The sequence below is a fragment of the Mucor mucedo genome (assembly GCF_025094135.1).
Source record: "Mucor mucedo strain NRRL 3635 chromosome Unknown EV154scaffold_258, whole genome shotgun sequence".
Classification (NCBI taxonomy): domain Eukaryota; kingdom Fungi; phylum Mucoromycota; class Mucoromycetes; order Mucorales; family Mucoraceae; genus Mucor; species Mucor mucedo.
In genome coordinates this window covers 20,660-40,542 of record NW_026252542.1, presented here as the reverse complement: position 1 = coordinate 40,542, position 19,883 = coordinate 20,660, and the positions used below count along the sequence as shown (strand labels likewise).

The window sequence follows — 19,883 nt, the reverse complement described above, 5'->3', positions numbered from 1 at the left end:
TTCGCCTTTAGGGTAGACAGTCAATTGTCTTAACGCCACCAAGTCTTTCTATGCTCGCCATTTCTGCGTATTACAATGGTTTTGCAAAAGCGGAAAATATTATTTGAAGACTGCCTGATGTCCTTTTGTGACTTGTCTATTTAACTGCCAGCAAAAAAAAAAAACGAATGTCTTTCATTTTCTCACATTCTCAGACAGCTGCGCTGCCTTTCCCTACAAAAATTTTTTTTCCCACATTCTCAGAAGAAACATTGTAGGAAGAACTCCACTGTCATGACCTCTTTGAAGCCAGGTTTAACAGGTAAACATGCTTGCATGGGGGGTTCACAATCCTTTCTGTTCTAATTTCGGTTTTAGGTTCTCAAAGCTAAAACATTTTCCACCGTTTGTAAGGTATTTGTCCTTTACTTGGATTTACGTTTGGCTACTTGACCTTGAGATCAGAAAAGTTGGAACTGCAACATATCGACAACACATTATCATGATAGATACCATCACCTTTTGGTAAAGGATCGTAAAGGACAATTTGGAATTGTAAGCCATTGTTATAGGATGTCTCTAGACGATGCAGAAGAAGAAGATGAATAATTATTGAGGATCATGAAAGAATTCAATGTCGATATCCCTTTTACAACGTATTTATTCACAACAAGCAGTAAAATAGGTCTAACCACCAAAGGAGACCAGGAGAATTCACCGTCAAAACATATTGGTGAGATCAAACATACAGCAAATGCAACAAACAGTAGCGGGTTCATACGAGAGGGGATGTAGAACACGAGAGGGCAAAAGATTACAATGCATACAGAATAGTATTTAGTAGATATGAGTGTGATATGGAAACAAATAGAGGTATATTTCGACTTGATGATACGAGGATGATACGAAATAGGAAAATCACGTGTTATAAAAGTAATGGCGGTACGAAGGAAAAAAAAGATGTACGTCTACGGTGAATGTACTTCGCAATCGCAGGAGAGAATGCAAAAGGAGTGTTGGATAAAAGCGTGTAATTTTGTTGAGGGTGTAACATAGAAAAATGACAACAGCAATAAATTAGTATATAAAAAACAAAGAATGTGTTTGTTTTGTTTTCTCTCATTTGTTTGATTAACTGAATCTGAGTTCGACACGAGAGGAACTTTCAAATGTAACTTTAAAAGATTTAATAATTGAATCTGGGTAATAGCAGTTGCTGTTATATATACAAGTTATTGTGACAGGAAGTTAGTTAGCCCTTCGGTGAAAAGGACAGGGTATTTGAAATCACATTCACAAGGATTTGCGATACGGTAATTATCTTCGTGTTTTGTAGATTTATTTCCTTTTACACAATTCTTTTTTATCAATAACCAAATAATGATAATGTCAACGTTTTGAAGCTTTCCATACACGTTCTATAATGAGCACACCAAGTCTCTTTTAAAAACTCCAGCCAACGAAAATAGCCTTTAAGGCCATTTTGATTGATGTTCTTATCCTTATTTTACTAAGAAAAAAAATCTTTCCCAAAGTAAACACCGGGCATATTTTACGGTCTACCTCCGGTTAGATATTTTTCCATAGTCACAGCTTAAGATTCGATACTTTTTTGGCTTTGCCTAGGAGATCACATGCTGTAGTGATTGTCCCTTATGCGCCTTAAGCCATGTAAAAATAAACAAATAAATATTGACCTGAAACTTTTGAAAGTGTCCGCTCCTTAGCTATCATTACAAACAAATGCTACCAAAGAGTGTATTACCAATCTCTTTAAATCTTTATCCCCAAACCGACATTGAGACATTAATCATCAAGGTCAAACGAACATTTTCAAATGTAATTGCACCTATTACAACAAATAAAAACCGCCGAAAATAGGGATTTTCTCTTCCTAAACTCAACCTATCGAGAATGAACGTTTGAAAAGGCTTTAAGAAAAATAATCTTTTGGGTAGTAATGGCAACAAATAAAAAACTTGCGTCTTACTTCTTAATAGCGTACTGAGCAGAATATAAAAAGGATCACAAACCCAAAAGTGAAACGTTTGGCGACGAGATTTATGGGATAAAAATTACTTTTAAATGACTTATCTCAACAGTGAATATCCTACACGATCCGGCAGGTAATATATAAGAGAAAGTGTTGTATATGGTATACCTCAAACGGTGTATACTGAGCCACTCAAAAATGTTTGATTATTATGCAGCTTTTAGACACAGCCACGAAAACACGTCTTAGGCTATGATTAAGCGTACTTTGGCTGTTCCTGAACAAAAGTCTTGGCGGATTTTCCGTTCAAAGTTCTATCGCAGTTGTATTCTCAGAAATTTAAAAATGGCTGTACCTGCGTCTTTTTTTGTGTCTTTTGTGTTTTGTTATATGTTGTGTTTCAGGTGTGCGATGTACGGTTCCACATCAATAATGAATTCGTTTTAAAGAAAGAAATGAGGACTTCAAATTCATACAGATAGTCATAAAAAAGATGCGTGTGCTAAAAGCGCAATTAGTGGATCCTAATTGTAAACATCATATACCCATAACGCTTTTGCGTACACACATAAAAAAAGTGGAGGGGTATAAAATTGTCAACAAGCTCAGGTAACGCCCCTTCTAATTTACGTGAAACTGGTTGGGCGTACAATCTTTTGTTACCTTCTTTAAATTAAAACTCAGTTCCCCAAGGGTTTTGCCATCATCAAAACCCACGTTGGCTTTTGGATTCCAAGGGAACACCTTCGCACACTAAATGAAGAAAATTACGTTGTTATTGGAAGTTAGATTGCCTTAAAAAATATTTTTCCCCCAATTTTTGAAAAACGTCACCTGCTTTCTACAAATAGTACAACCAGCTTTTCCAATTTTTTTGTAAAATCTATTTATTTGATGAGGATAGTTTTAAGAAGGTGGTAGAGGTAGAGCGTAGATTCATCTAGAGAAAAAACATATACTGTTATGGTAGAACCTTCATTTCGTATGACAACGTAGAATTAGATAGAAAATAAAAACGTAATCTCTAAAAGATGAACCCAAGGCATTTGACAGACAGACTCTAGGAAAAAAACACCCAACGGTTAACAACTACTACACGGACCAAGAGCAATTTTGCTATTTCCTTTTTCTCAAGAAAAGCTCGTGGAACCTTTTGAAACGACCAAAGCTGCAAACGTCATTAATCAGAATGTGAAAAAGTAAAAAGATGTCTGTAACCAAAATCGGGTTAAGCCATGCCTTTTTAGGAATTGATCGTCAAACAGACGAATTTGATAACCCATATTGCAATGCTAATTCTATCGAACATCCACAAAACTTTATCCAGCATCCTACCAATGTTTGGTTACTAGAGCCAGTAATAAATGATTTTTAAAACATTGGTTCTACCATACGTTTGGCCATTCAATTTATAAAAAGTAGGTCCAATCAAGTTTTTTTTTCTGGGCAATCTAACTTCAAAAAAGCAGGTGGAAGCACAGTAAGCTGGTAATGTTCCCTTCAAAATCAGGAAATGGATTTAAATTATTGCAGTGTACCCTTTGAACACACGAATTGGTTTTAATGACAGAAAGAAAATAAAAGCTGTTAAGCGCAACCAAATTTTCGTAAATATGCGGTGGTCGTTGAACAAATCTTAAAAGCGTGTTGCTAATTTTATCCCCCCCCCCTCCATTTTTTTTTGAGTATACAAATGCGTACACATCCAGTGTATTTTTCTGCAGCTTTGTTTATGTTATTTGTTTACGAACGGGGGATCAAAAAATCGACTTTTTTGGATTGTGGGGGCAAAGCGATTTGGGGGGCTGGGGGTCTATGATTGGGGGTTTTTGGGGGAGGCTTTCTGTAATACGCATCGGAGAAATTCTTATACATATACGTTCACATGCTATATTTACGTCAGAAAACCAGTTCTTATTGTATGAGACTTGTATTATAATGATTTATGAAATAAGCCATAAAGAAGAGTGATAGTAATGCAACGGGAAAAAACAGATACTGATATAAGTCTGTTTTAGAAAGATAGCCATCAGAAAAAATATCAAACTTTAAGATGAAAACCTGATATACCTTAAGTTATGATTAATGTAACCTAACCATATTTTAAGAAATAAAAAAACTGTGTTAAAGAACAAATGTATAAATTAAAGAGTAATAAGATCTACCTTTCTTCCTTTCGGTATATCCTGAGCGAATAAGTTAATTATAAAGTACATGTTAATAAAGTAAATAGCCATGTAATGATCATTTATAAAGGCTTACAAAAAGTTGATTTTCAATAAAAGTACAGAGTAGCTTCTAAAATAATCCTATCGAGCTTTTAATATCATTATCGTCTGCTCTGTTTTAAGACTTTTTTACTTAGCAACACCAATAGACAACGGTACATACCAAAGAGAAACTTTTAAAAATCAATACGTGAAAGAAAAAGGGGAGTAAAATAAATTCACATTCAACAAATAAATAACTTGCATCTATTTCCTTTTTTCAATTATTTGTTTCGATTTGTAATCGCAAAAATGTCCTCCTAGTTCTCATTTTTCCGCGTAAACGAACCTTCAACACAGTGCCTCTTTGGCAAGAAATATTTCTCCAATCCATCGAATGCGAATCGCCATTTAGAATTAGCACATAACTCACGCCTTTGGCAGTAGGATTTTTGTTGTGGCTTTAAAATTTATATATGTTAATATCCATTTGTGACACAGACACTGATGATTATGATATGACAAATGATGCTCCCGCTGTCGAATCTTCTAACGACATGGTCGAAGTAGAAGATGGGTCTAGTTATTTTGATGATAATGACAATCACGACAATTATGATATTTTTGACGAAAAGGTTCTGGTAGACAGCGTTAGTCAACCACATGAAGAACCAGCTCATACTTCATACTTCAACCTTTCATGCCAATCCATTTTATCTATTCAAAAATGAAATGGAACTCAAATTCTTAATGTTTTCCAAAGGCTCTCAAGACAGATTTTCGCAAAGAATCATCAAAAAACATTACGTTTGATTCGATTTCTTATCGAAACATCGCATAACGAAAGAGACGTAATCCAGAATCAACCGCAAGGATTTGATACTATCAAAAACGTACCATCTGACAATCGTATCTGCAAAAGTCATTCCTAAAGACGAACGTTCACCCGTCTTGAAATAGATACTTTTGCTGTTCCCAAGGGTGATGGTTCGACCGTCGATCCGACGTATATCAAACCATCGAATTATCTGCGTTTGTTAATGTAGAACCCTACTAAGGTCTCTAATTTGAATTCAATGCCGGATTTTTCCCTAAACAAGAGAACCACACTCAATCAAGGCCTCAAATGGAAGGAATGCCCATTATTCCAGTCCCCCATGGTTCCAAAAGAAGTGAGCAGAAATTCAAATGATTTTTGGTTAGGGGATGTAGTGATTAACTCTTCTGGATTAACACATATTATTTTAAAATTCTTTTGTGATGATCTGGCTTACTTCTAATAAAATCATCAACATAAAAATAACATCAGATACACTTACATCATACATTCTACACTAAAATATAAATATCTCAGCATCCATACTTGATAAGAAAATACACTTCTTTAGTCTCTACACGTCTTTAACTAAAATAGTACAAGAAGACACTGCACTAAAATAGTGTACTTCCATTATGCAATAATTTTATAATTTAAATTCAGGCATCTTATATATATCCTTTCTTCTTTGACCTTGATAATCCCTAATTCTCTTTTAACTAAATAAAACATATCAACAGTCTCAAAGTATTCTGACTTTTGTTTTATTTCCTTTCTGTCTGAATTTTTTATTATCCAAAACACCACATCTTTCCCTTCGAAGGGGAAATTTTTATTGAAGCATATGCCATAGAGCTTGATCATAACACCTTTTTGGCTATACTTACTTCGGAAAAGAATGCCATGTCTATATCAAATGTTTCATTCGTCTTATCTCTTTTGGAACTAATTGACATGTATCTACTCGCATCGATGAATATCGTCAGCAACACTGATCAGGTTGTACGAACCCACTCAAGATAATTAAATGGGTTCCATCAAGAATTTATCAACTACTGCCTTTCCAAACGCGATAAAGTTCCAATTGACCATTCATCAAGGAGATATATGAAAGTTCGAATTGTCCCAATATTTTTGTTCTCTGACAATACCAGTGGAAATAGATCCAAGAAATGGGATTGTTTTTTTGATACTTAGACCATGAACATATCGGCACTTCCTTTAAAAATAAGCAATGAATACGAAAACCATTTTTTTATTTGTACAAGTAATCATAAAATAACGGCAATGGAAATGATAGAACCCTTGACGAATGATTTGTACAACTTGGAAAAGGGGATAGTTATGTACGATTCCCAATTCAAGCAGAATGTTATCGTAATTTCTCCAGTTTTATTTATCCGTGGTGATAATGTACGTCAGGCCGAAATTGCTCTTCACAAAGGATCTAGGGCCACCCACCCTTGTCAATTCTGGTACTGGCAGTCGGACCCATCAAAACCTGTGGATGCTAATGGACAACCACTATCATTGCATTTGTGGTATTTGACAAAATAGTACATAGAAAAGTAATGAGATAAAAATATATTTTTATTAGAGGTAAAAATAGACTAAAAGAACTCTGCTGCTATGAAATAATTGATCCTTTTTATATTGCACAACTCTCCTGAGATTTAATGATGAGTCAACCTTTCTGGTTTTGGAATAGATCTATACTTTGTTTCCCGCCTTGGGTTAAATGGATACTACTCGCTAGAGTCGTTTCCAGTTAACGTTGTCCCATATCAGTGGATCGGGAGCATGAGTATTCTAATAAATCTTTAGTATTACGAGACACTTATTTATCAGATCATGCAACGGTTACTGTAAAAGATGCATACTTGTTTGTCAAGTGTAATTGGCAATAGAACATAATAGTTGATCATTTATTCATTATCTTTGTAATGAATAAAATACGATCCCAAATATAAAATGTATTATCGATATTTTTATATTTGGTTGTAGAAGCTAGGTATCCATTAATTCGTACACTATTTCTTCATACTCTTTATAGGCAGTATAATTATATCAACATATAGGTAAATGAGCCATTTATACTAATAGCTGTTCTATTCTCTCTATGGGTAGCTACGCCATTGAGAGAACTATTAATATTAAGTTTTTCTTTCTTATAATTCTTGATTTGATCTGAGAAGATTCTCTTCTCGATCGGTGATATCGTAACTCAGCGGTATAGCTTTCTGTATCCAACTGTCATTCGTATATCGTATTTAGGCCAATCATGCAATCTTTTATATAGAAGTATGTACTCGAAGTAGGAGAAGTTGTATAGCAGTATACAAGCGTATGCTGATATGCAACATCAAAGGTTGTTTTAATTTCATAGTTTATTTATTTTAAACGATTTGCTTAATTATTCTTAAGTGAATCGTACCCAAATACGACAGCATTATAGTGCATCTGGTTTTTCTGCACCTTCTCGTACACTCCAAGACTATAAAGACTTTGCGACTTTGCAATATCAACAAAGACCGGAGCCGGTTTTTCTTCCAAACAGGGACGTCCTCGGGGAAGGATTGCATTTGAAAGCGATTAGAGCAAACTTGGATTTAAGTTTACTGGCGGTGAGCATTTTTTAAAATTGGATGCCATCGATCTTTCAAAGGACCTACCTGTCGAGATACTTCACACGTTGTTACTGGGAATGACAAAATATTGTTTTATAATTGTGTATGATAACTGTATGGATAATAATCATATCGAGTCATTGACAGATCTATTCCGCAATTACAACTCAAAAGCTTTCAACCGTAACTTGACATCATCATTGACAAACTTTCGCTCATTTGTCGGTAGAGACTACAAGATCATGGTACAGCTACTTCCTTCGTTGCTTCAACAATCTCGTCTGGATAATGCCAGATCATATCTTAACCAAACAGTTTTCGAATCAATTTTCAATTGCTTCAACACGTTAGCATCACTTTCGTCTCTCATATACATGGAAAAATTGATAATTTCGAACAATATAAAAATATGTTAGTCGTTTTAGTAGCAGAAACAATAGCGGCTATGTATAATCTTCAGCATACATCAATACAAAATTCACACGGTAGATCAGCAAATTCTGGACAAACTCCCCTAGCAAAAATAAGGTTCTCATCATTATGTAACAGACTAAAGCACACTTCCTAGTCCATTTATCAGACGATGTAGAAATATTTGCTGGTGGTCCTCACACTGAGGCTGGACATTATGAACAGCAACACAAGTTTATGCGAGAGCTACTATACCATACTAATCGCCATAATGGTCCAAGAGATGTAGTATTAAGATTTTCGGAAGAATATATGCTACGCCATATGTGCCAAGGTGGATCATTTATAAGAGATTCTTCGGCACCAATGTATGAAATGTGCAGTGAAGGTGTTCTTTTGTCTTACAATCCAATGCTTTTTCAAAGCGAGCTTGACTTGTTAAACAATAATAACAGTAATAATAAGCTGACGTTGGTCTCGCTGCTCTATTCAGAAACATGAACAGCCCAACAAATGGTCAAACTCTTGGAAGGATTTCACAAAAAGCAAACGGCTACTATTTCGTTGAAGCTTTTGAATTTGTGCCGATAAAAGATGAGCATCTTGGTTTGGTAAGCATTTTCAGCACATGCGCAACTGATCTGGCCGGAAACTTTGTAACCCGTAGACTGCCATCCCAAGATTTTTTAATCGAAGATACGAGCTCCGAAGACTATGAGGTTTTACATGTTTTTGATATGTCACAAATGCCTATAGATGCACAGATCAGAAATAACCAACAGTTTTCCGTCGTCAATAAGTCCCATTTTGGAACTTTATGGTGGCTTCATAATACAACTTGTAGATAGGATAAAATTATTCACTAATTCTTCTTTATAAATACTCAAGTAATACCTGTATCTTTTCAATTAAGTGGAAAATTTATTGTTTTCATCCATGTCAATGCGAAATGGGGGAGTGTGGATGTAAAAACGGCGACTAATTTTTGTTGGGGGTGGAGGTGCTCTAGGGGTACAAAATCAATAGGCGGAGGGGGGGGGGGGGGGACAAACAATAAACACAAAAACATCGTCCAATATTTTATTTTTGACGGGAAAAAACTCTGGGCCAATGGTACCCGATGTTTATATGTTTATTTGACCCCCCAATATATCATAAATGGTATTGTTTACTCTAGGCGTGTAGTTAAAGCATAATACACAAACATTTAGAATTTTTTATTTGAAGTTCCGAGCCTGGTATAAATATCAGGTTTCATCCCATTTTAATTAAGTTCATCTTTTTTCTGTCTCGTATTTATCTTGTGTTAATCGACTATTTCAGTTATTTATATAGACCATCAGAACCATTTTTAATTTTTATGTTTTTTCAGTCTAGATAAAGTCGTATCAAAATTCTAACGGTATCACTTTTGGTTTTTACTTTAAATTTTGATCTCCATGCAAACTAGACCCTAATTTATGTTTAATAATAAGTCCTAGTTAATTTTGTACGTTTATCTTTATTGTATGTCATATCTTATTTTCACAAATTCTTAATATAGATTCTGTAAAAGATTATACCAAGTAATATGGGGACAGCACTTAAATATTATTATTTGAACATTCACTGGAGGACATTCTATACAATATTTACTGGTAGGAAAGACGACATTTCATAATCTATAAATTTATTGACATAATCATAAAGATTAGTAGTGTAATAAAATTGTTGGCACTCAAAATCACGGTCGCGTACTCATGGTGCGCGAAAAGAACTGAATAAAATAATAATGCCGGCTCGGAAGTTTATTTGACCGGGCAGCAAAAAATGATGCGCGTAAAATTGCACAATTTAGACGCGACGCCAATTCTTAAATTTTTTTTTTTTTCTGCTGCTCTCTATTTTCTATATTTTCATTAATGTCAGCAGGAAAAATTTACTCGGCCACATACTCTGGTGTGCAAGTGTATGAGACAATGATTCATGGTATCGCTACCATGGTACGAGGCTCCGATTCCTACTTGAATGCTACCCAAATATTAAAAGTAGCCGGATTCGAAAAAACCAGAAGGTCAAAAATATTAGAACGTGAAGTACTTACGGGTGAACATGAAAAGGTACAAGGTGGTTATGGCAAATACCAAGGCACCTGGTAAAAAAAATTAAATGTTGCCAATCTTTAAAGCACATTTATTGAAACAGCTTGTCTCTTTTTCCTGTAGGATTCCATTCGACAAAGGAAAAGAATTAGCAGAGAAATATGAAGTACTTGATAAAATGATGCCATTGCTCACGTTTGATCCCGATTCCATCAAGAGCCATGAAGAAATACCCACCAAGGAACAAGTTCAACTCGAAGCCAAACTTCTTGACAACCAATCACCACCACCGCCACATTCACCTCTTGACGAACCTTCCTCTGCCATCCCTTCCCAAAAGCGACCATTACTACAACCCACTACATCACCTCAACAACAAGGTCGTAAAAAGATGAAATCTTCTGCACTAGACACAACGTCCGAAGATTCTTTTGATGAACACCACCGTAATCTCCTCATGAACATCTTTTTATCCGACAATCCGGATGACACACCCACTGCACTTGCCTCCACTTTACTCACCAACGATATCAATATCGACCTTGTGATTGATGAACAAGGTCACACAGCTTTACATTGGGCTGCAGCCCTTGGCCGTACCAAAATTGTCGACCTTTTAATCTCTAACGGTGCGAATGTCTGCAGCATCAATCTTGAAGGCGAAACGCCCTTAATGCGAGCCGCCATGATCACCTGTTGTTACGAAAACAAGTGTTTTGCTCACATGGTTGAATTGATGTCTGATGCCATTACAGTTTTTGATCGCAAGGGAAGAACCATATTGCATCATATTGCTTTGACTGCCGATGTGGATGGTTATGCCGATGCAGCTATATATTACATGAAACGATTGTTCAAGACCGCACCCAAGAAAATTGTGCTAAAAAATATGTTGAACATTCAAGACAGGTTTTATGGTGAGACGGCTTTAGCCATTGCTTTACGTGCTGGATCATCCGATATTGCGGAATTTTTGACAAAACAAGGTGCTTCTGATCCTTTATTATCAAACTTGGAACCTGATCAATCGGCCGAGTTTGTTCCTGTTGATTACAAACAAAGTTCAAAAACACCTGATATTATTGCTTGTAAGTTGAAGGGATTTTTTTATTATTATTATTTTGTGTATGCGAAAGGGGAACTGGCTAGGGAAGGAAAAAAACAAGAAAAAAAAGAAAAGAAAATACATATACATATATAATTGAAAAGCTTTACATAGCCAAATGATGGAAATGGAGGAAGGGTATCAGGAACAATTAAGACAACGCGATATAGAATCATTTCAGACAAAAAAAGAAATGAATATGCTTAGATATCAACTAAATGAAGCGCAACGTCGACTTGAATTACCCGTCTCCATGCAACTAGCCGAAGCACAAAAGAGGATTCACGAACTTGAATTACGAAAAGTCCTCTGTGATGACTTGGTCATTGGTGATCATCATGTGGTTGTCAAGGAAGAAAACTCAGAGGAGGAAATGAAATCTAGTAAAGAACGCAAATTAGAAAAACGTGTAAAAATGTTACAATCTCAGATAGAATCTAGTACAAAGTCCATTGATAAATTAAAGCTGGAGTTAGAAGTATCCACTACGAAATCTAAACAAAAGGAAATGGAGTATAGAAGATTAATTGCGGCCAGCTGTAATTTACCGATAGAGAAAGTGGACTCATTAATTGGTCCATTGACGCTGGCAATTGAGAGTGATCCGCCCGATTTGGATATGGCTCGAGTGATTGGCTTTATGGAAAGGCTAAGAAGACCCAATACACCTCATGATTCAACTACACCCGTCTAAAGAAAAAAAGAATACCCCCACCTCTCCCACCCATTATCATCATCATAATAATAATAGCAATAATAAAGAATAAAAAGAGTTTATTTCCAATTAAAGTCCTGCTCAGCAGTATCAGTGATCATTTCTCCAATAGCAAGAGAAGCCGTACAGGCTGGACTAGGTGCATTTCGAACATTTAAAATCAATCCATCCATCACTTTACGTTCCACAATAAAGTCTCCTGCTGCTACACCTCCCTTTTCAAAGACCTGTGCCATGACACCAGCAAAACTAGGCTCGACCATTTCACCCGTCAATCCGGGAACAAATTTTTGTCCGCTTCGCAAGAAGGCATTCTTGTTTAAATCCCGGTACAACTCCCCCATGGACAAATTGAAATTTTTCAAGGCAAAAGCCCAGAATGCGCTATTCATGACGTTATCCCAGACATCGCGGATCTTGATATCAAAGAAGCGATAGCCTTCGCGGGAGAAAGTGATACAAGCACCGGGACCTACAATGGTTTGATGACCGCGACGTACATCTACAGTGGGTGTAAAATGAACTCCAACAGGAATACCTCCTCCACTGGGCACGGGATAGATATTACGTTTCACCAAGGTACGATACTCTGGCTTCAATTGGTAATAAGTACCTCTGAAACTCACAATACGATGCTTCTTATCATTGCCACCTGTCAATCCCGCCAAACGATCCGAGTATAAACCACCGCATGTAATCACATGTTTGGCTGTCACTTGTAACTGGGGTCCATCCATGATTTTTTCGCTACCGGAAATACGTACTTTGTTATCAGACGTCTTTTCAAATTTTTTGGCTTCGAATGATGTCTTGATGTCAACTCGACTAAATAAAGTTAGAACTTTTTATTTTTACCCTGATTTAAACAATATTTACCCGCTTTTTCTCAATTCTTTTGCGATACATTGACTAACTAACCAATAATTGACAATACCCGTGTTGGGAGATAAAAGGGCGCTATAAGCCTTGACATTGGGCTCTAATTCCGTTATCTATAAATCACACCTTGGTGGTTAAACATATAACCTCTTTCTCTCTCATTCACAATAAACTTACCTCGTCGCTGTTGATAATTTTCAACCCCTTGACGCCATTGGCAGTACCTTGACGATACAATTTCTCGACTTGAGCGTGTTCCTTCTCATTACATGCAACGACTAATTTTCCACAACGTTCTACGGGTAAGTTGTTGTCCTCACAGTATTGATACATCAAATCAGCGCCTCTGACACAGGTATGAGCCATTTGAGAGCCAGGTTCATAATACAAACCAGCATGAATCTAATAAAACGCCGATTTAAAAAAAGAAATTAGATTCGTATTTTTAAAAATACTAAATATGGGTATATTTTAAGACTTTACGACACCAGAGTTATGACCCGTTTGTTGACCAGCAACATCGGCTTCTTTTTCAAGCACAGTGAGTTTTAAGTGGGGATGACGTTTCAGAATTTCTCTTGCGGTAGCTAAACCAACAATACCACCACCGACTTGTTTTTTTAAAGAAGAAGTGTTAAATAACAAAAATATATCGTATGTGAATATATATTACCAATGGCCACGTCAAAATGATCATATCCCACGGTCTTAGAAGGATCTGCGTTACTGAAGTTTTCGGCTCTTAAGGGACCTAACAAGTCTTGTACTCCCTTACTCACTTGTCTACCTTCTCCAGGTAACTTGTCAAAGAGTTTGACTTGGAACCGAGGTAAAGAAGTAGACAATTGTCGCGAAAAGATTAATTTACGTGCAAGCATCTTTTTTTTTTTTAAGTTGATAGGTAAAGAAAAGAAGAAGAAAAAAGGGGGCTCAGGTGCAACAAGTCTCTTTTTATAGCATGGAAAGAGGCGGGTAATTATGCTCGCGCGCGTGTGTGTGTATGTGTGTGCGCGCACCACCGCCGCCATCCTTACCTAAATACAATTTCCGATTATTGATCGTGTTCTTGAAATTAGCTGGTAAGACTTTACTTTTTTTATATTCACGCATCATTTTTGAGCCCAAACTATGATACACATCATGGAATATGAGCAATACCCACATAAGGTTTATATGGTACGTATGTGTGATGGTGTGGGTAACTCAGTCGTTTAAAAGAGTCCGTTGTAAGCCACATCGAGATGAATATATTCCTATCTACCATCTAAGGTAGCACTAATCCTAGTATGTGAAATACAAACTTCTTTAAAACTCTTTTTTTGTACACTTGTATGCTCTTTGGTAATAACGTGTATATTCAGTTATTTCTTTTTTTTTTTTTTTTTTTTTTTTGGGTATCCATGCTGCTTATGTCTTCCTCTTTATTTTTTCTAAATGACCTGGCCTAAGCTGCGTTATGAAAGTGGTGCTAATTGGTCTTTCTTTCCCTGCTCATTGAATAAGAATAACTTACAAACCCAAACGCTCAATCACCAAACCTTTTTCTTTCTTTCTTTTCTGGGGCGATTGGCCATATGTGGTTTATGCCGGGAGAAAACGTCATGTCGGGACAAAAAGAGAGTATGCAGCTTTTCAACAGACATAAACCTGAGACAGACCCTACATGAAATTGGACAGGTTGGTACCTATAAAACCCTGTGCTTAAAGAATAAATGCAAAAATGGGGTTTTAATAAGACCAAGCCACTACCTATTCTAGGCATGTATAACCCTATAAAAAAAAATAGACACCGGGATTTTCGCTCTTTCTCTCTTTTTGTTTTATTTTAAACAGACACACAAATATATATACAAAAAAATGAGTGAAGCCAAAATACAACTTTTGGGCGTGTTGGGAGAAGCAACTTCCCAAGATTACCAACGCATGAAAGCAGCCGAAGATATGTTGAAACAATGGGAAAATGCACCTAGCTTCTTTGCCACCTTACAGGTACACTCATTGAATTCCTTTTTACGAAAAACGCGACCAGACGAATTAGTAGCTTACCTATCTTTAATGTGTGTCCTTATGGAAACTGTAGGATATCTTTTATGATCGCTCTGTGGATCATGATATTCGATTTTTAAGTGGTATATATCTTAAAAATGGTATCGATCGTTTTTGGAGAAGAACCGCCAAAAAGTAAAATGTCACTTTCTACTAAAAAAAAAAAGTCGTTAAAACTGAAATTGTTTTTTATTAGTCCTATTAGTCCAGAAGAGAAAATGGTGATTCGACAACGTCTACTTCAATTCCTTGATGAACCAAGCAGAAAGGTAAATATAGAAAACGTCAATTGAACACAGTCATTTCAAGGGATCTCGAACATGCCTTTTTTTTTTTAGCTTACAGCACAAAATGCCGTTATTGTATCTCGAATTGCTAGAATTGATTACCCCAGAGACTGGTACAGATTTATACACAACTATATCCTTCTAAAGCCCCCGCACCTCTTTTAACACAAAATCGTTTGTAGGCCTGATTTGCTTTCGAATTTAATCCTGTCAATGGAAACCAACACCTCTACCGATCAAGATCACACGCGCTTGATCCATCACCGAGTACTAGAAACCTTGAGTGAAGTACTGACCGAATTAAGTACTCGACTTTTATCCTCAGGCCGTAAACAATTTGCTGAGATCGCACCTACCATTTTTCAGTCTGTTGCACAAATCTATCTGCCCTATGTCGAACGTACCATCTCCAAAATATCTTCTTCGGGTCAATTTAATGCGTCGGAAGACTCTTTATTGATGGAGTTGGAAATCGTTGCTACATGTGTTAAATGTCTGAAGGTTTTGATGGTCAACGGCATTAGAGATGTTCACAAGTATAACGAAACCCGAGTATGTTTATCCATTTATCAAGTATATATAAGACACAAGGAAACTGATCATTTTTCACTATTATTAATGTTATTTAGACCTTTATTGAAGTCAGCCGTAAGCATTTAGAGCAATACGTGAACTGTCGTAAGTGTGTGCATGTGTGTATATAAAGGAAACGAGAGTAATCAGTGATTGATAGGCTTTGCATTGATCCAATTAAATTATAACGGAAAAATCAAGCAAGATTTAGAAACCACCATTGAGGAATACGGTACACTTTACTTGGCATTACAAAAGACACATCCTGTGTCTGCAGCACTTTGTCCGGCATGGCTGGACATGGTTCGTTTTTATTGGCAACATATCATGACAGAGGGACATCGTATTGTAGATCAAACTTCGGATGCCAACCCTTCCTTTTTATTGCAAGGCATGCTTTTAATCAAGGACACCATCAAAAATTCGTCTTACAATGCTGGTCAATTAGGTGCCGATCTTTTATCCGTCACGGATGGAGAAAAGGAATTAGCGCTGGAAGCAGGCCGTTTAATCCATCAACAATTTTTAACACCCGATTTCGTCAATGTTTGTGCCGAAACATTGGTCAGCCAATACATGCTGTTGACACCTGCTGATTTTAGTAAATGGGAAGAGGACCCTGAAGGGTGGGCGATCTCTTTAGATTCAGAAAATTGGGAGTTTGAATTAAGGCCTTGTGCTGAAATGACTTTTATGAACTTGTTATCTCAGTACCGTGATCAACTTGTACCCATCATGTTAAATTTGGTTGAACGTGTAGCGAGTAAGAAGAGGAAATAGTTCTATTGCTTCTTGATTTAATTAACAGGCTCTTTTAATTTATTTAGATGTCACGGATCACCAAAGTTTATTATTTAAAGACGCTGTCTATGATGCCATTGGGCTGGGTGTCAATTCGCTTTATGGTAGATTGGATTTCGAACCTTTTGTCATGAATCGACTTGTGGTTGAATTACAAAACAAGGATCCCAATTTCAAAATCCTTCGACGTCGTATTGCATGGATGCTTGGTAAATGGGTGACAGAAGGGATCAGTGCGGATTGTCGTCAAGTTATTTACGAAATCCTGTTGGAATTGATGTCAGAAGAGGAAGATTTGGTTGTGCGTTTAACGGCTGCGCATGGATTGAAACAAGCAGTAGATGATTGGGATTTTGATATTGATATTGTGCTACCTTATTTGGGTCGCGCCATGTCCTTACTCTTGAATTTGTTGAATGAGGTGGAGGAATCGGATACTACGATGAAATTAATTTCTTATCTCACTGCTATCATGGATCGAACCAGCATCAATGTTCGTATTTTGTTAGGACTCTAATATATGTATATATATTGTATACTGATAATAGACGTTATAGATGATTCCTTATGCCGCCCAGATCATTCAACTATTGACACCTTTATGGGGACCAAACACAGAGCCATTACTTCAATCCTCTCTTGTCGTCACATTCACCAAGATCACCAGCGTAAGTCTTGATTAGTTGTAAAAAAAAATAGGAATGAAAAAAAAAACTAACCTCTTTTTTTTTGTCTTTTAGATTCTTAACGAACAATCCGTTCAATTGCATAATATTCTTATTCCCATTGTGAGATATTGCATCGACCGTAACAATGTAAGTTCTCACTTTGACACATGTAAAAGAGAATAATGGGAGCCCTAAATACTAATCCGTGTAACATAGGAGGCACATATTTATTTACTGGAGGATTCCTTGGACTTGTGGTGGAGTCTTTTACAAAGTACACCTAGTTCTAGTGCAGAACTGATGTCACTTTTACCCGTTGCCTTGGAATTATTAGATTACGATACAGAGAATTTACGTAAAGTGCTGAAAATTATTGATAGCTATATCTTGTTGGATCCTCAATCCACTTTACAATCCCCCCATACTGCTGTCTTATTTTCTAAATTGGCTTCCAAGATTGGTAACTGTCGAGAACAAGCAGCTTCTTATATTACACATACTGTGGATTTAGCGTTACAGGGAGTACCTTTGCAAGTGTATGGGGAGACGCTTGTGCAATCAGGACTATTATCTAATGTTTTAAGTGTTTTGCTTCAAGATCAGGTAAAAAAAAACACATGTACACAAGCACGCACAAACACACAAATGGCTTACATATGAAAAAAAAAAATAGATGTACGGATATGCTATCATGAATTATATGAACTTGTTTGCTCGCTTATCTATTTATGATGCAAACTTTGCTATTCATGTGATTCAGCTGACTGGTCAGCAACAGCAGATTCCTGGCGACTTTTTTGGTGATATCATGGATAAATGGCTGGATAAAGTAAGGCGGGGACAGCTGAGAGAAAGGGGGGGGGGGGGTACACACCATTGTGCAATTGGACTAAACTTTTTTTTTTCTGCTAGTTTGACAATGTGAGCCAAGCAAGAGCTAGAAAATTGGCATGCATTGGGTATACAAATTTAATTTTGACTGGCAATACCACAGTTTTAAATAGATTGCCTAATTTGATGGCGATCTGGAGTGATGTAGGACCTGAAATGAAGGACAGTGATGGATCAGAGTAAGAATCGACCAGTGTAACAAAGACAGAGAGAAAGAAAAGATGAGAGGTACTAACATACCAAAAAAAAAGTGTTCTTTATAGTGAAACTGATATGGAAGGAGATATCTATGAGATTGATCAAAGTGCGGAAAAGATAAGAAAGAGTGAGGTAAGTTATCCTGTTAGACTTGGGGGACAGTATTTTAAATAGCGGACTAATGGAATTATTATACCAGCTTTCACATAACGATCCAGTGTATACCATTGACTTGATAAGTCTCATTCGTCAAGCATTAAATGAACCCTCCATTAGTGTACTTTTAAACCAAATAGATGCCACGCTTTTAGATCAAGTGAAGCAGTTATTACAATCCTAGTTAAAATACTAAATAAATCTGACCTCTAGAACAGAGAGATCCGTGGTAAAATATAAGTTTGTTTTATGGCGATATCTCGTCTAGTGTATGATATTTTTAGTATGCATCTTTAACATAATTATAGAATCTACCGATTAATTAAATAACATTGTGTAAGTGGATAATGGTACACTGAATGAGGTCAGGGTATACAAATCCTTGACGACTTTGTCCTTAAAGATATTGTGTGATACCCTTCTATGTTCAGTGTAGGTTCATTCATGTGTGATAAGCGTGAGAAACTTTTTAATGGCAGATACCATTACGAATGACATGAACATATACGTGTAGCAAAAATTATTGCTTAATACTTAATGTATGTATTATCTATCAATTAACCGACAAACTTATAAAAGAGGGACACAACCTGCATTGAGCTCAACCTAGAGATGGGAGCCTGTCCTGAATATCACACCATTATAATAAGGTGAATCACTGCAGGTTTAAACTTCACCCGTGTCCCGCACAAAAATCAGAACGCGTCCTTTTATTTATAAAAAAAATGCGTGTTTTATAAATCTGTATCATTTTGTTACATTTTTTCAAGTTACAAAGACTCGCCAGTTACTAACCTTTGTATGACACGTATTGAAATAGTCCAAGTTAAAAAGAAGAAGAAAGGAAAAGCTTGTAAACACATTTTATTTATAAACAAGAACATGGCTTATGTCAGAGACAAATTATTTTTACGCCTTTTATTTTAAAATCAAAAAAGGAATAGCTGAAAACTAGATAAATAACCTTTTTTATTGATTGATTAAATATAAATTAATCCCCGGGGGTGTGTATGCATGTGCTGCGCCTGCCAACTAACTTATTGGTGATCCAATAGTGAAAGCTTGCATTTTTATTAAAGATAATTTAAGCATCCTTATTTAACTTTAACTCCACATGGGTAGGTTGTAGATAAATTTAAAAAACAATTAATATGCGAAATAGGTGTAAACTTTGGGCGCATACAAAAAGCGACTTCCTACAAATCACACCAATCTAGAGTACTTATGTAATATTTTAAGCATATCCCTTTACGATCATGTAAACTAGCAAACACGTAGCTTAAATAAAGTACTACGCACGGTTAGAATATTTGTGAATTATATGAACGTGTTTACTTGTTTATCAATGGATGATGCAAAACTTTGCAATTCATGCGATTCAGCTGACTGGTCAGCAACAACACATTCCCGGTGACTATTTTGGATAAAGTGTAAAGGGGGGAGGGCGAG

General features: G+C 36.3%; 7 protein-coding genes across 7 annotated transcripts; 5 read left to right on the top strand and 2 right to left on the bottom strand.

Annotated features, from left to right (window-relative positions):
• Positions 1–207: 207 nt before the first annotated feature.
• Positions 208–1,023, bottom strand: EV154DRAFT_532727 (uncharacterized protein). Its single transcript, XM_051603935.1, has 2 exons — positions 358–1,023; positions 208–301 (listed from the first exon to the last, which is right to left on the bottom strand). The coding sequence occupies exon 1, from the start codon at positions 756–758 to the stop codon at positions 546–548; it is 213 nt and encodes a 70-aa protein (XP_051450365.1). The 5' UTR covers positions 759–1,023; the 3' UTR covers positions 208–301; positions 358–545.
• A 3,632-nt stretch (positions 1,024–4,655) lies between these two features.
• EV154DRAFT_571983 (uncharacterized protein) lies at positions 4,656–5,225 on the top strand (the record flags this gene model as incomplete). The annotated part of the gene is made up of 3 exons (XM_051606305.1): positions 4,656–4,829; positions 4,956–5,088; positions 5,140–5,225. The coding sequence occupies 3 exons, from the start codon at positions 4,656–4,658 to the stop codon at positions 5,223–5,225; spliced, it is 393 nt and encodes a 130-aa protein (XP_051450364.1).
• A 1,115-nt stretch (positions 5,226–6,340) lies between these two features.
• Positions 6,341–8,966, top strand: EV154DRAFT_583623 (uncharacterized protein; the record flags this gene model as incomplete). The annotated part of the gene is made up of 6 exons (XM_051606713.1): positions 6,341–6,471; positions 7,452–7,620; positions 7,662–7,969; positions 8,040–8,070; positions 8,173–8,422; positions 8,500–8,966. The coding sequence occupies 6 exons, from the start codon at positions 6,341–6,343 to the stop codon at positions 8,880–8,882; spliced, it is 1,272 nt and encodes a 423-aa protein (XP_051450363.1). The 3' UTR covers positions 8,883–8,966.
• An 887-nt stretch (positions 8,967–9,853) lies between these two features.
• Positions 9,854–12,009, top strand: EV154DRAFT_532715 (uncharacterized protein). Its single transcript, XM_051603934.1, has 3 exons — positions 9,854–10,168; positions 10,239–11,203; positions 11,325–12,009. Exons 1-3 carry the CDS (start codon positions 9,936–9,938, stop codon positions 11,912–11,914), a joined length of 1,788 nt encoding a protein of 595 aa, XP_051450362.1. The 5' UTR covers positions 9,854–9,935; the 3' UTR covers positions 11,915–12,009.
• Positions 11,978–13,714, bottom strand: EV154DRAFT_532713 (FAD dependent oxidoreductase). Its single transcript, XM_051603933.1, has 5 exons — positions 13,488–13,714; positions 13,298–13,425; positions 12,992–13,216; positions 12,812–12,927; positions 11,978–12,760 (listed from the first exon to the last, which is right to left on the bottom strand). The coding sequence occupies exons 1-5, from the start codon at positions 13,690–13,692 to the stop codon at positions 11,995–11,997; spliced, it is 1,440 nt and encodes a 479-aa protein (XP_051450361.1). The 5' UTR covers positions 13,693–13,714; the 3' UTR covers positions 11,978–11,994.
• Positions 13,715–14,671: 957 nt separating this feature from the next.
• Positions 14,672–15,851, top strand: EV154DRAFT_541022 (armadillo-type protein; the record flags this gene model as incomplete). Its single annotated transcript, XM_051604464.1, has 6 exons — positions 14,672–14,803; positions 14,895–14,995; positions 15,057–15,144; positions 15,199–15,260; positions 15,330–15,699; positions 15,777–15,851. The coding sequence occupies 6 exons, from the start codon at positions 14,672–14,674 to the stop codon at positions 15,849–15,851; spliced, it is 828 nt and encodes a 275-aa protein (XP_051450360.1).
• Positions 15,852–16,296: 445 nt separating this feature from the next.
• On the top strand, positions 16,297–18,263 carry EV154DRAFT_541021 (armadillo-type protein; the record flags this gene model as incomplete). The annotated part of the gene is made up of 6 exons (XM_051604463.1): positions 16,297–16,483; positions 16,548–17,014; positions 17,079–17,189; positions 17,406–17,792; positions 17,863–18,018; positions 18,102–18,263. The coding sequence occupies 6 exons, from the start codon at positions 16,297–16,299 to the stop codon at positions 18,261–18,263; spliced, it is 1,470 nt and encodes a 489-aa protein (XP_051450359.1).
• Positions 18,264–19,883: the final 1,620 nt, after the last annotated feature.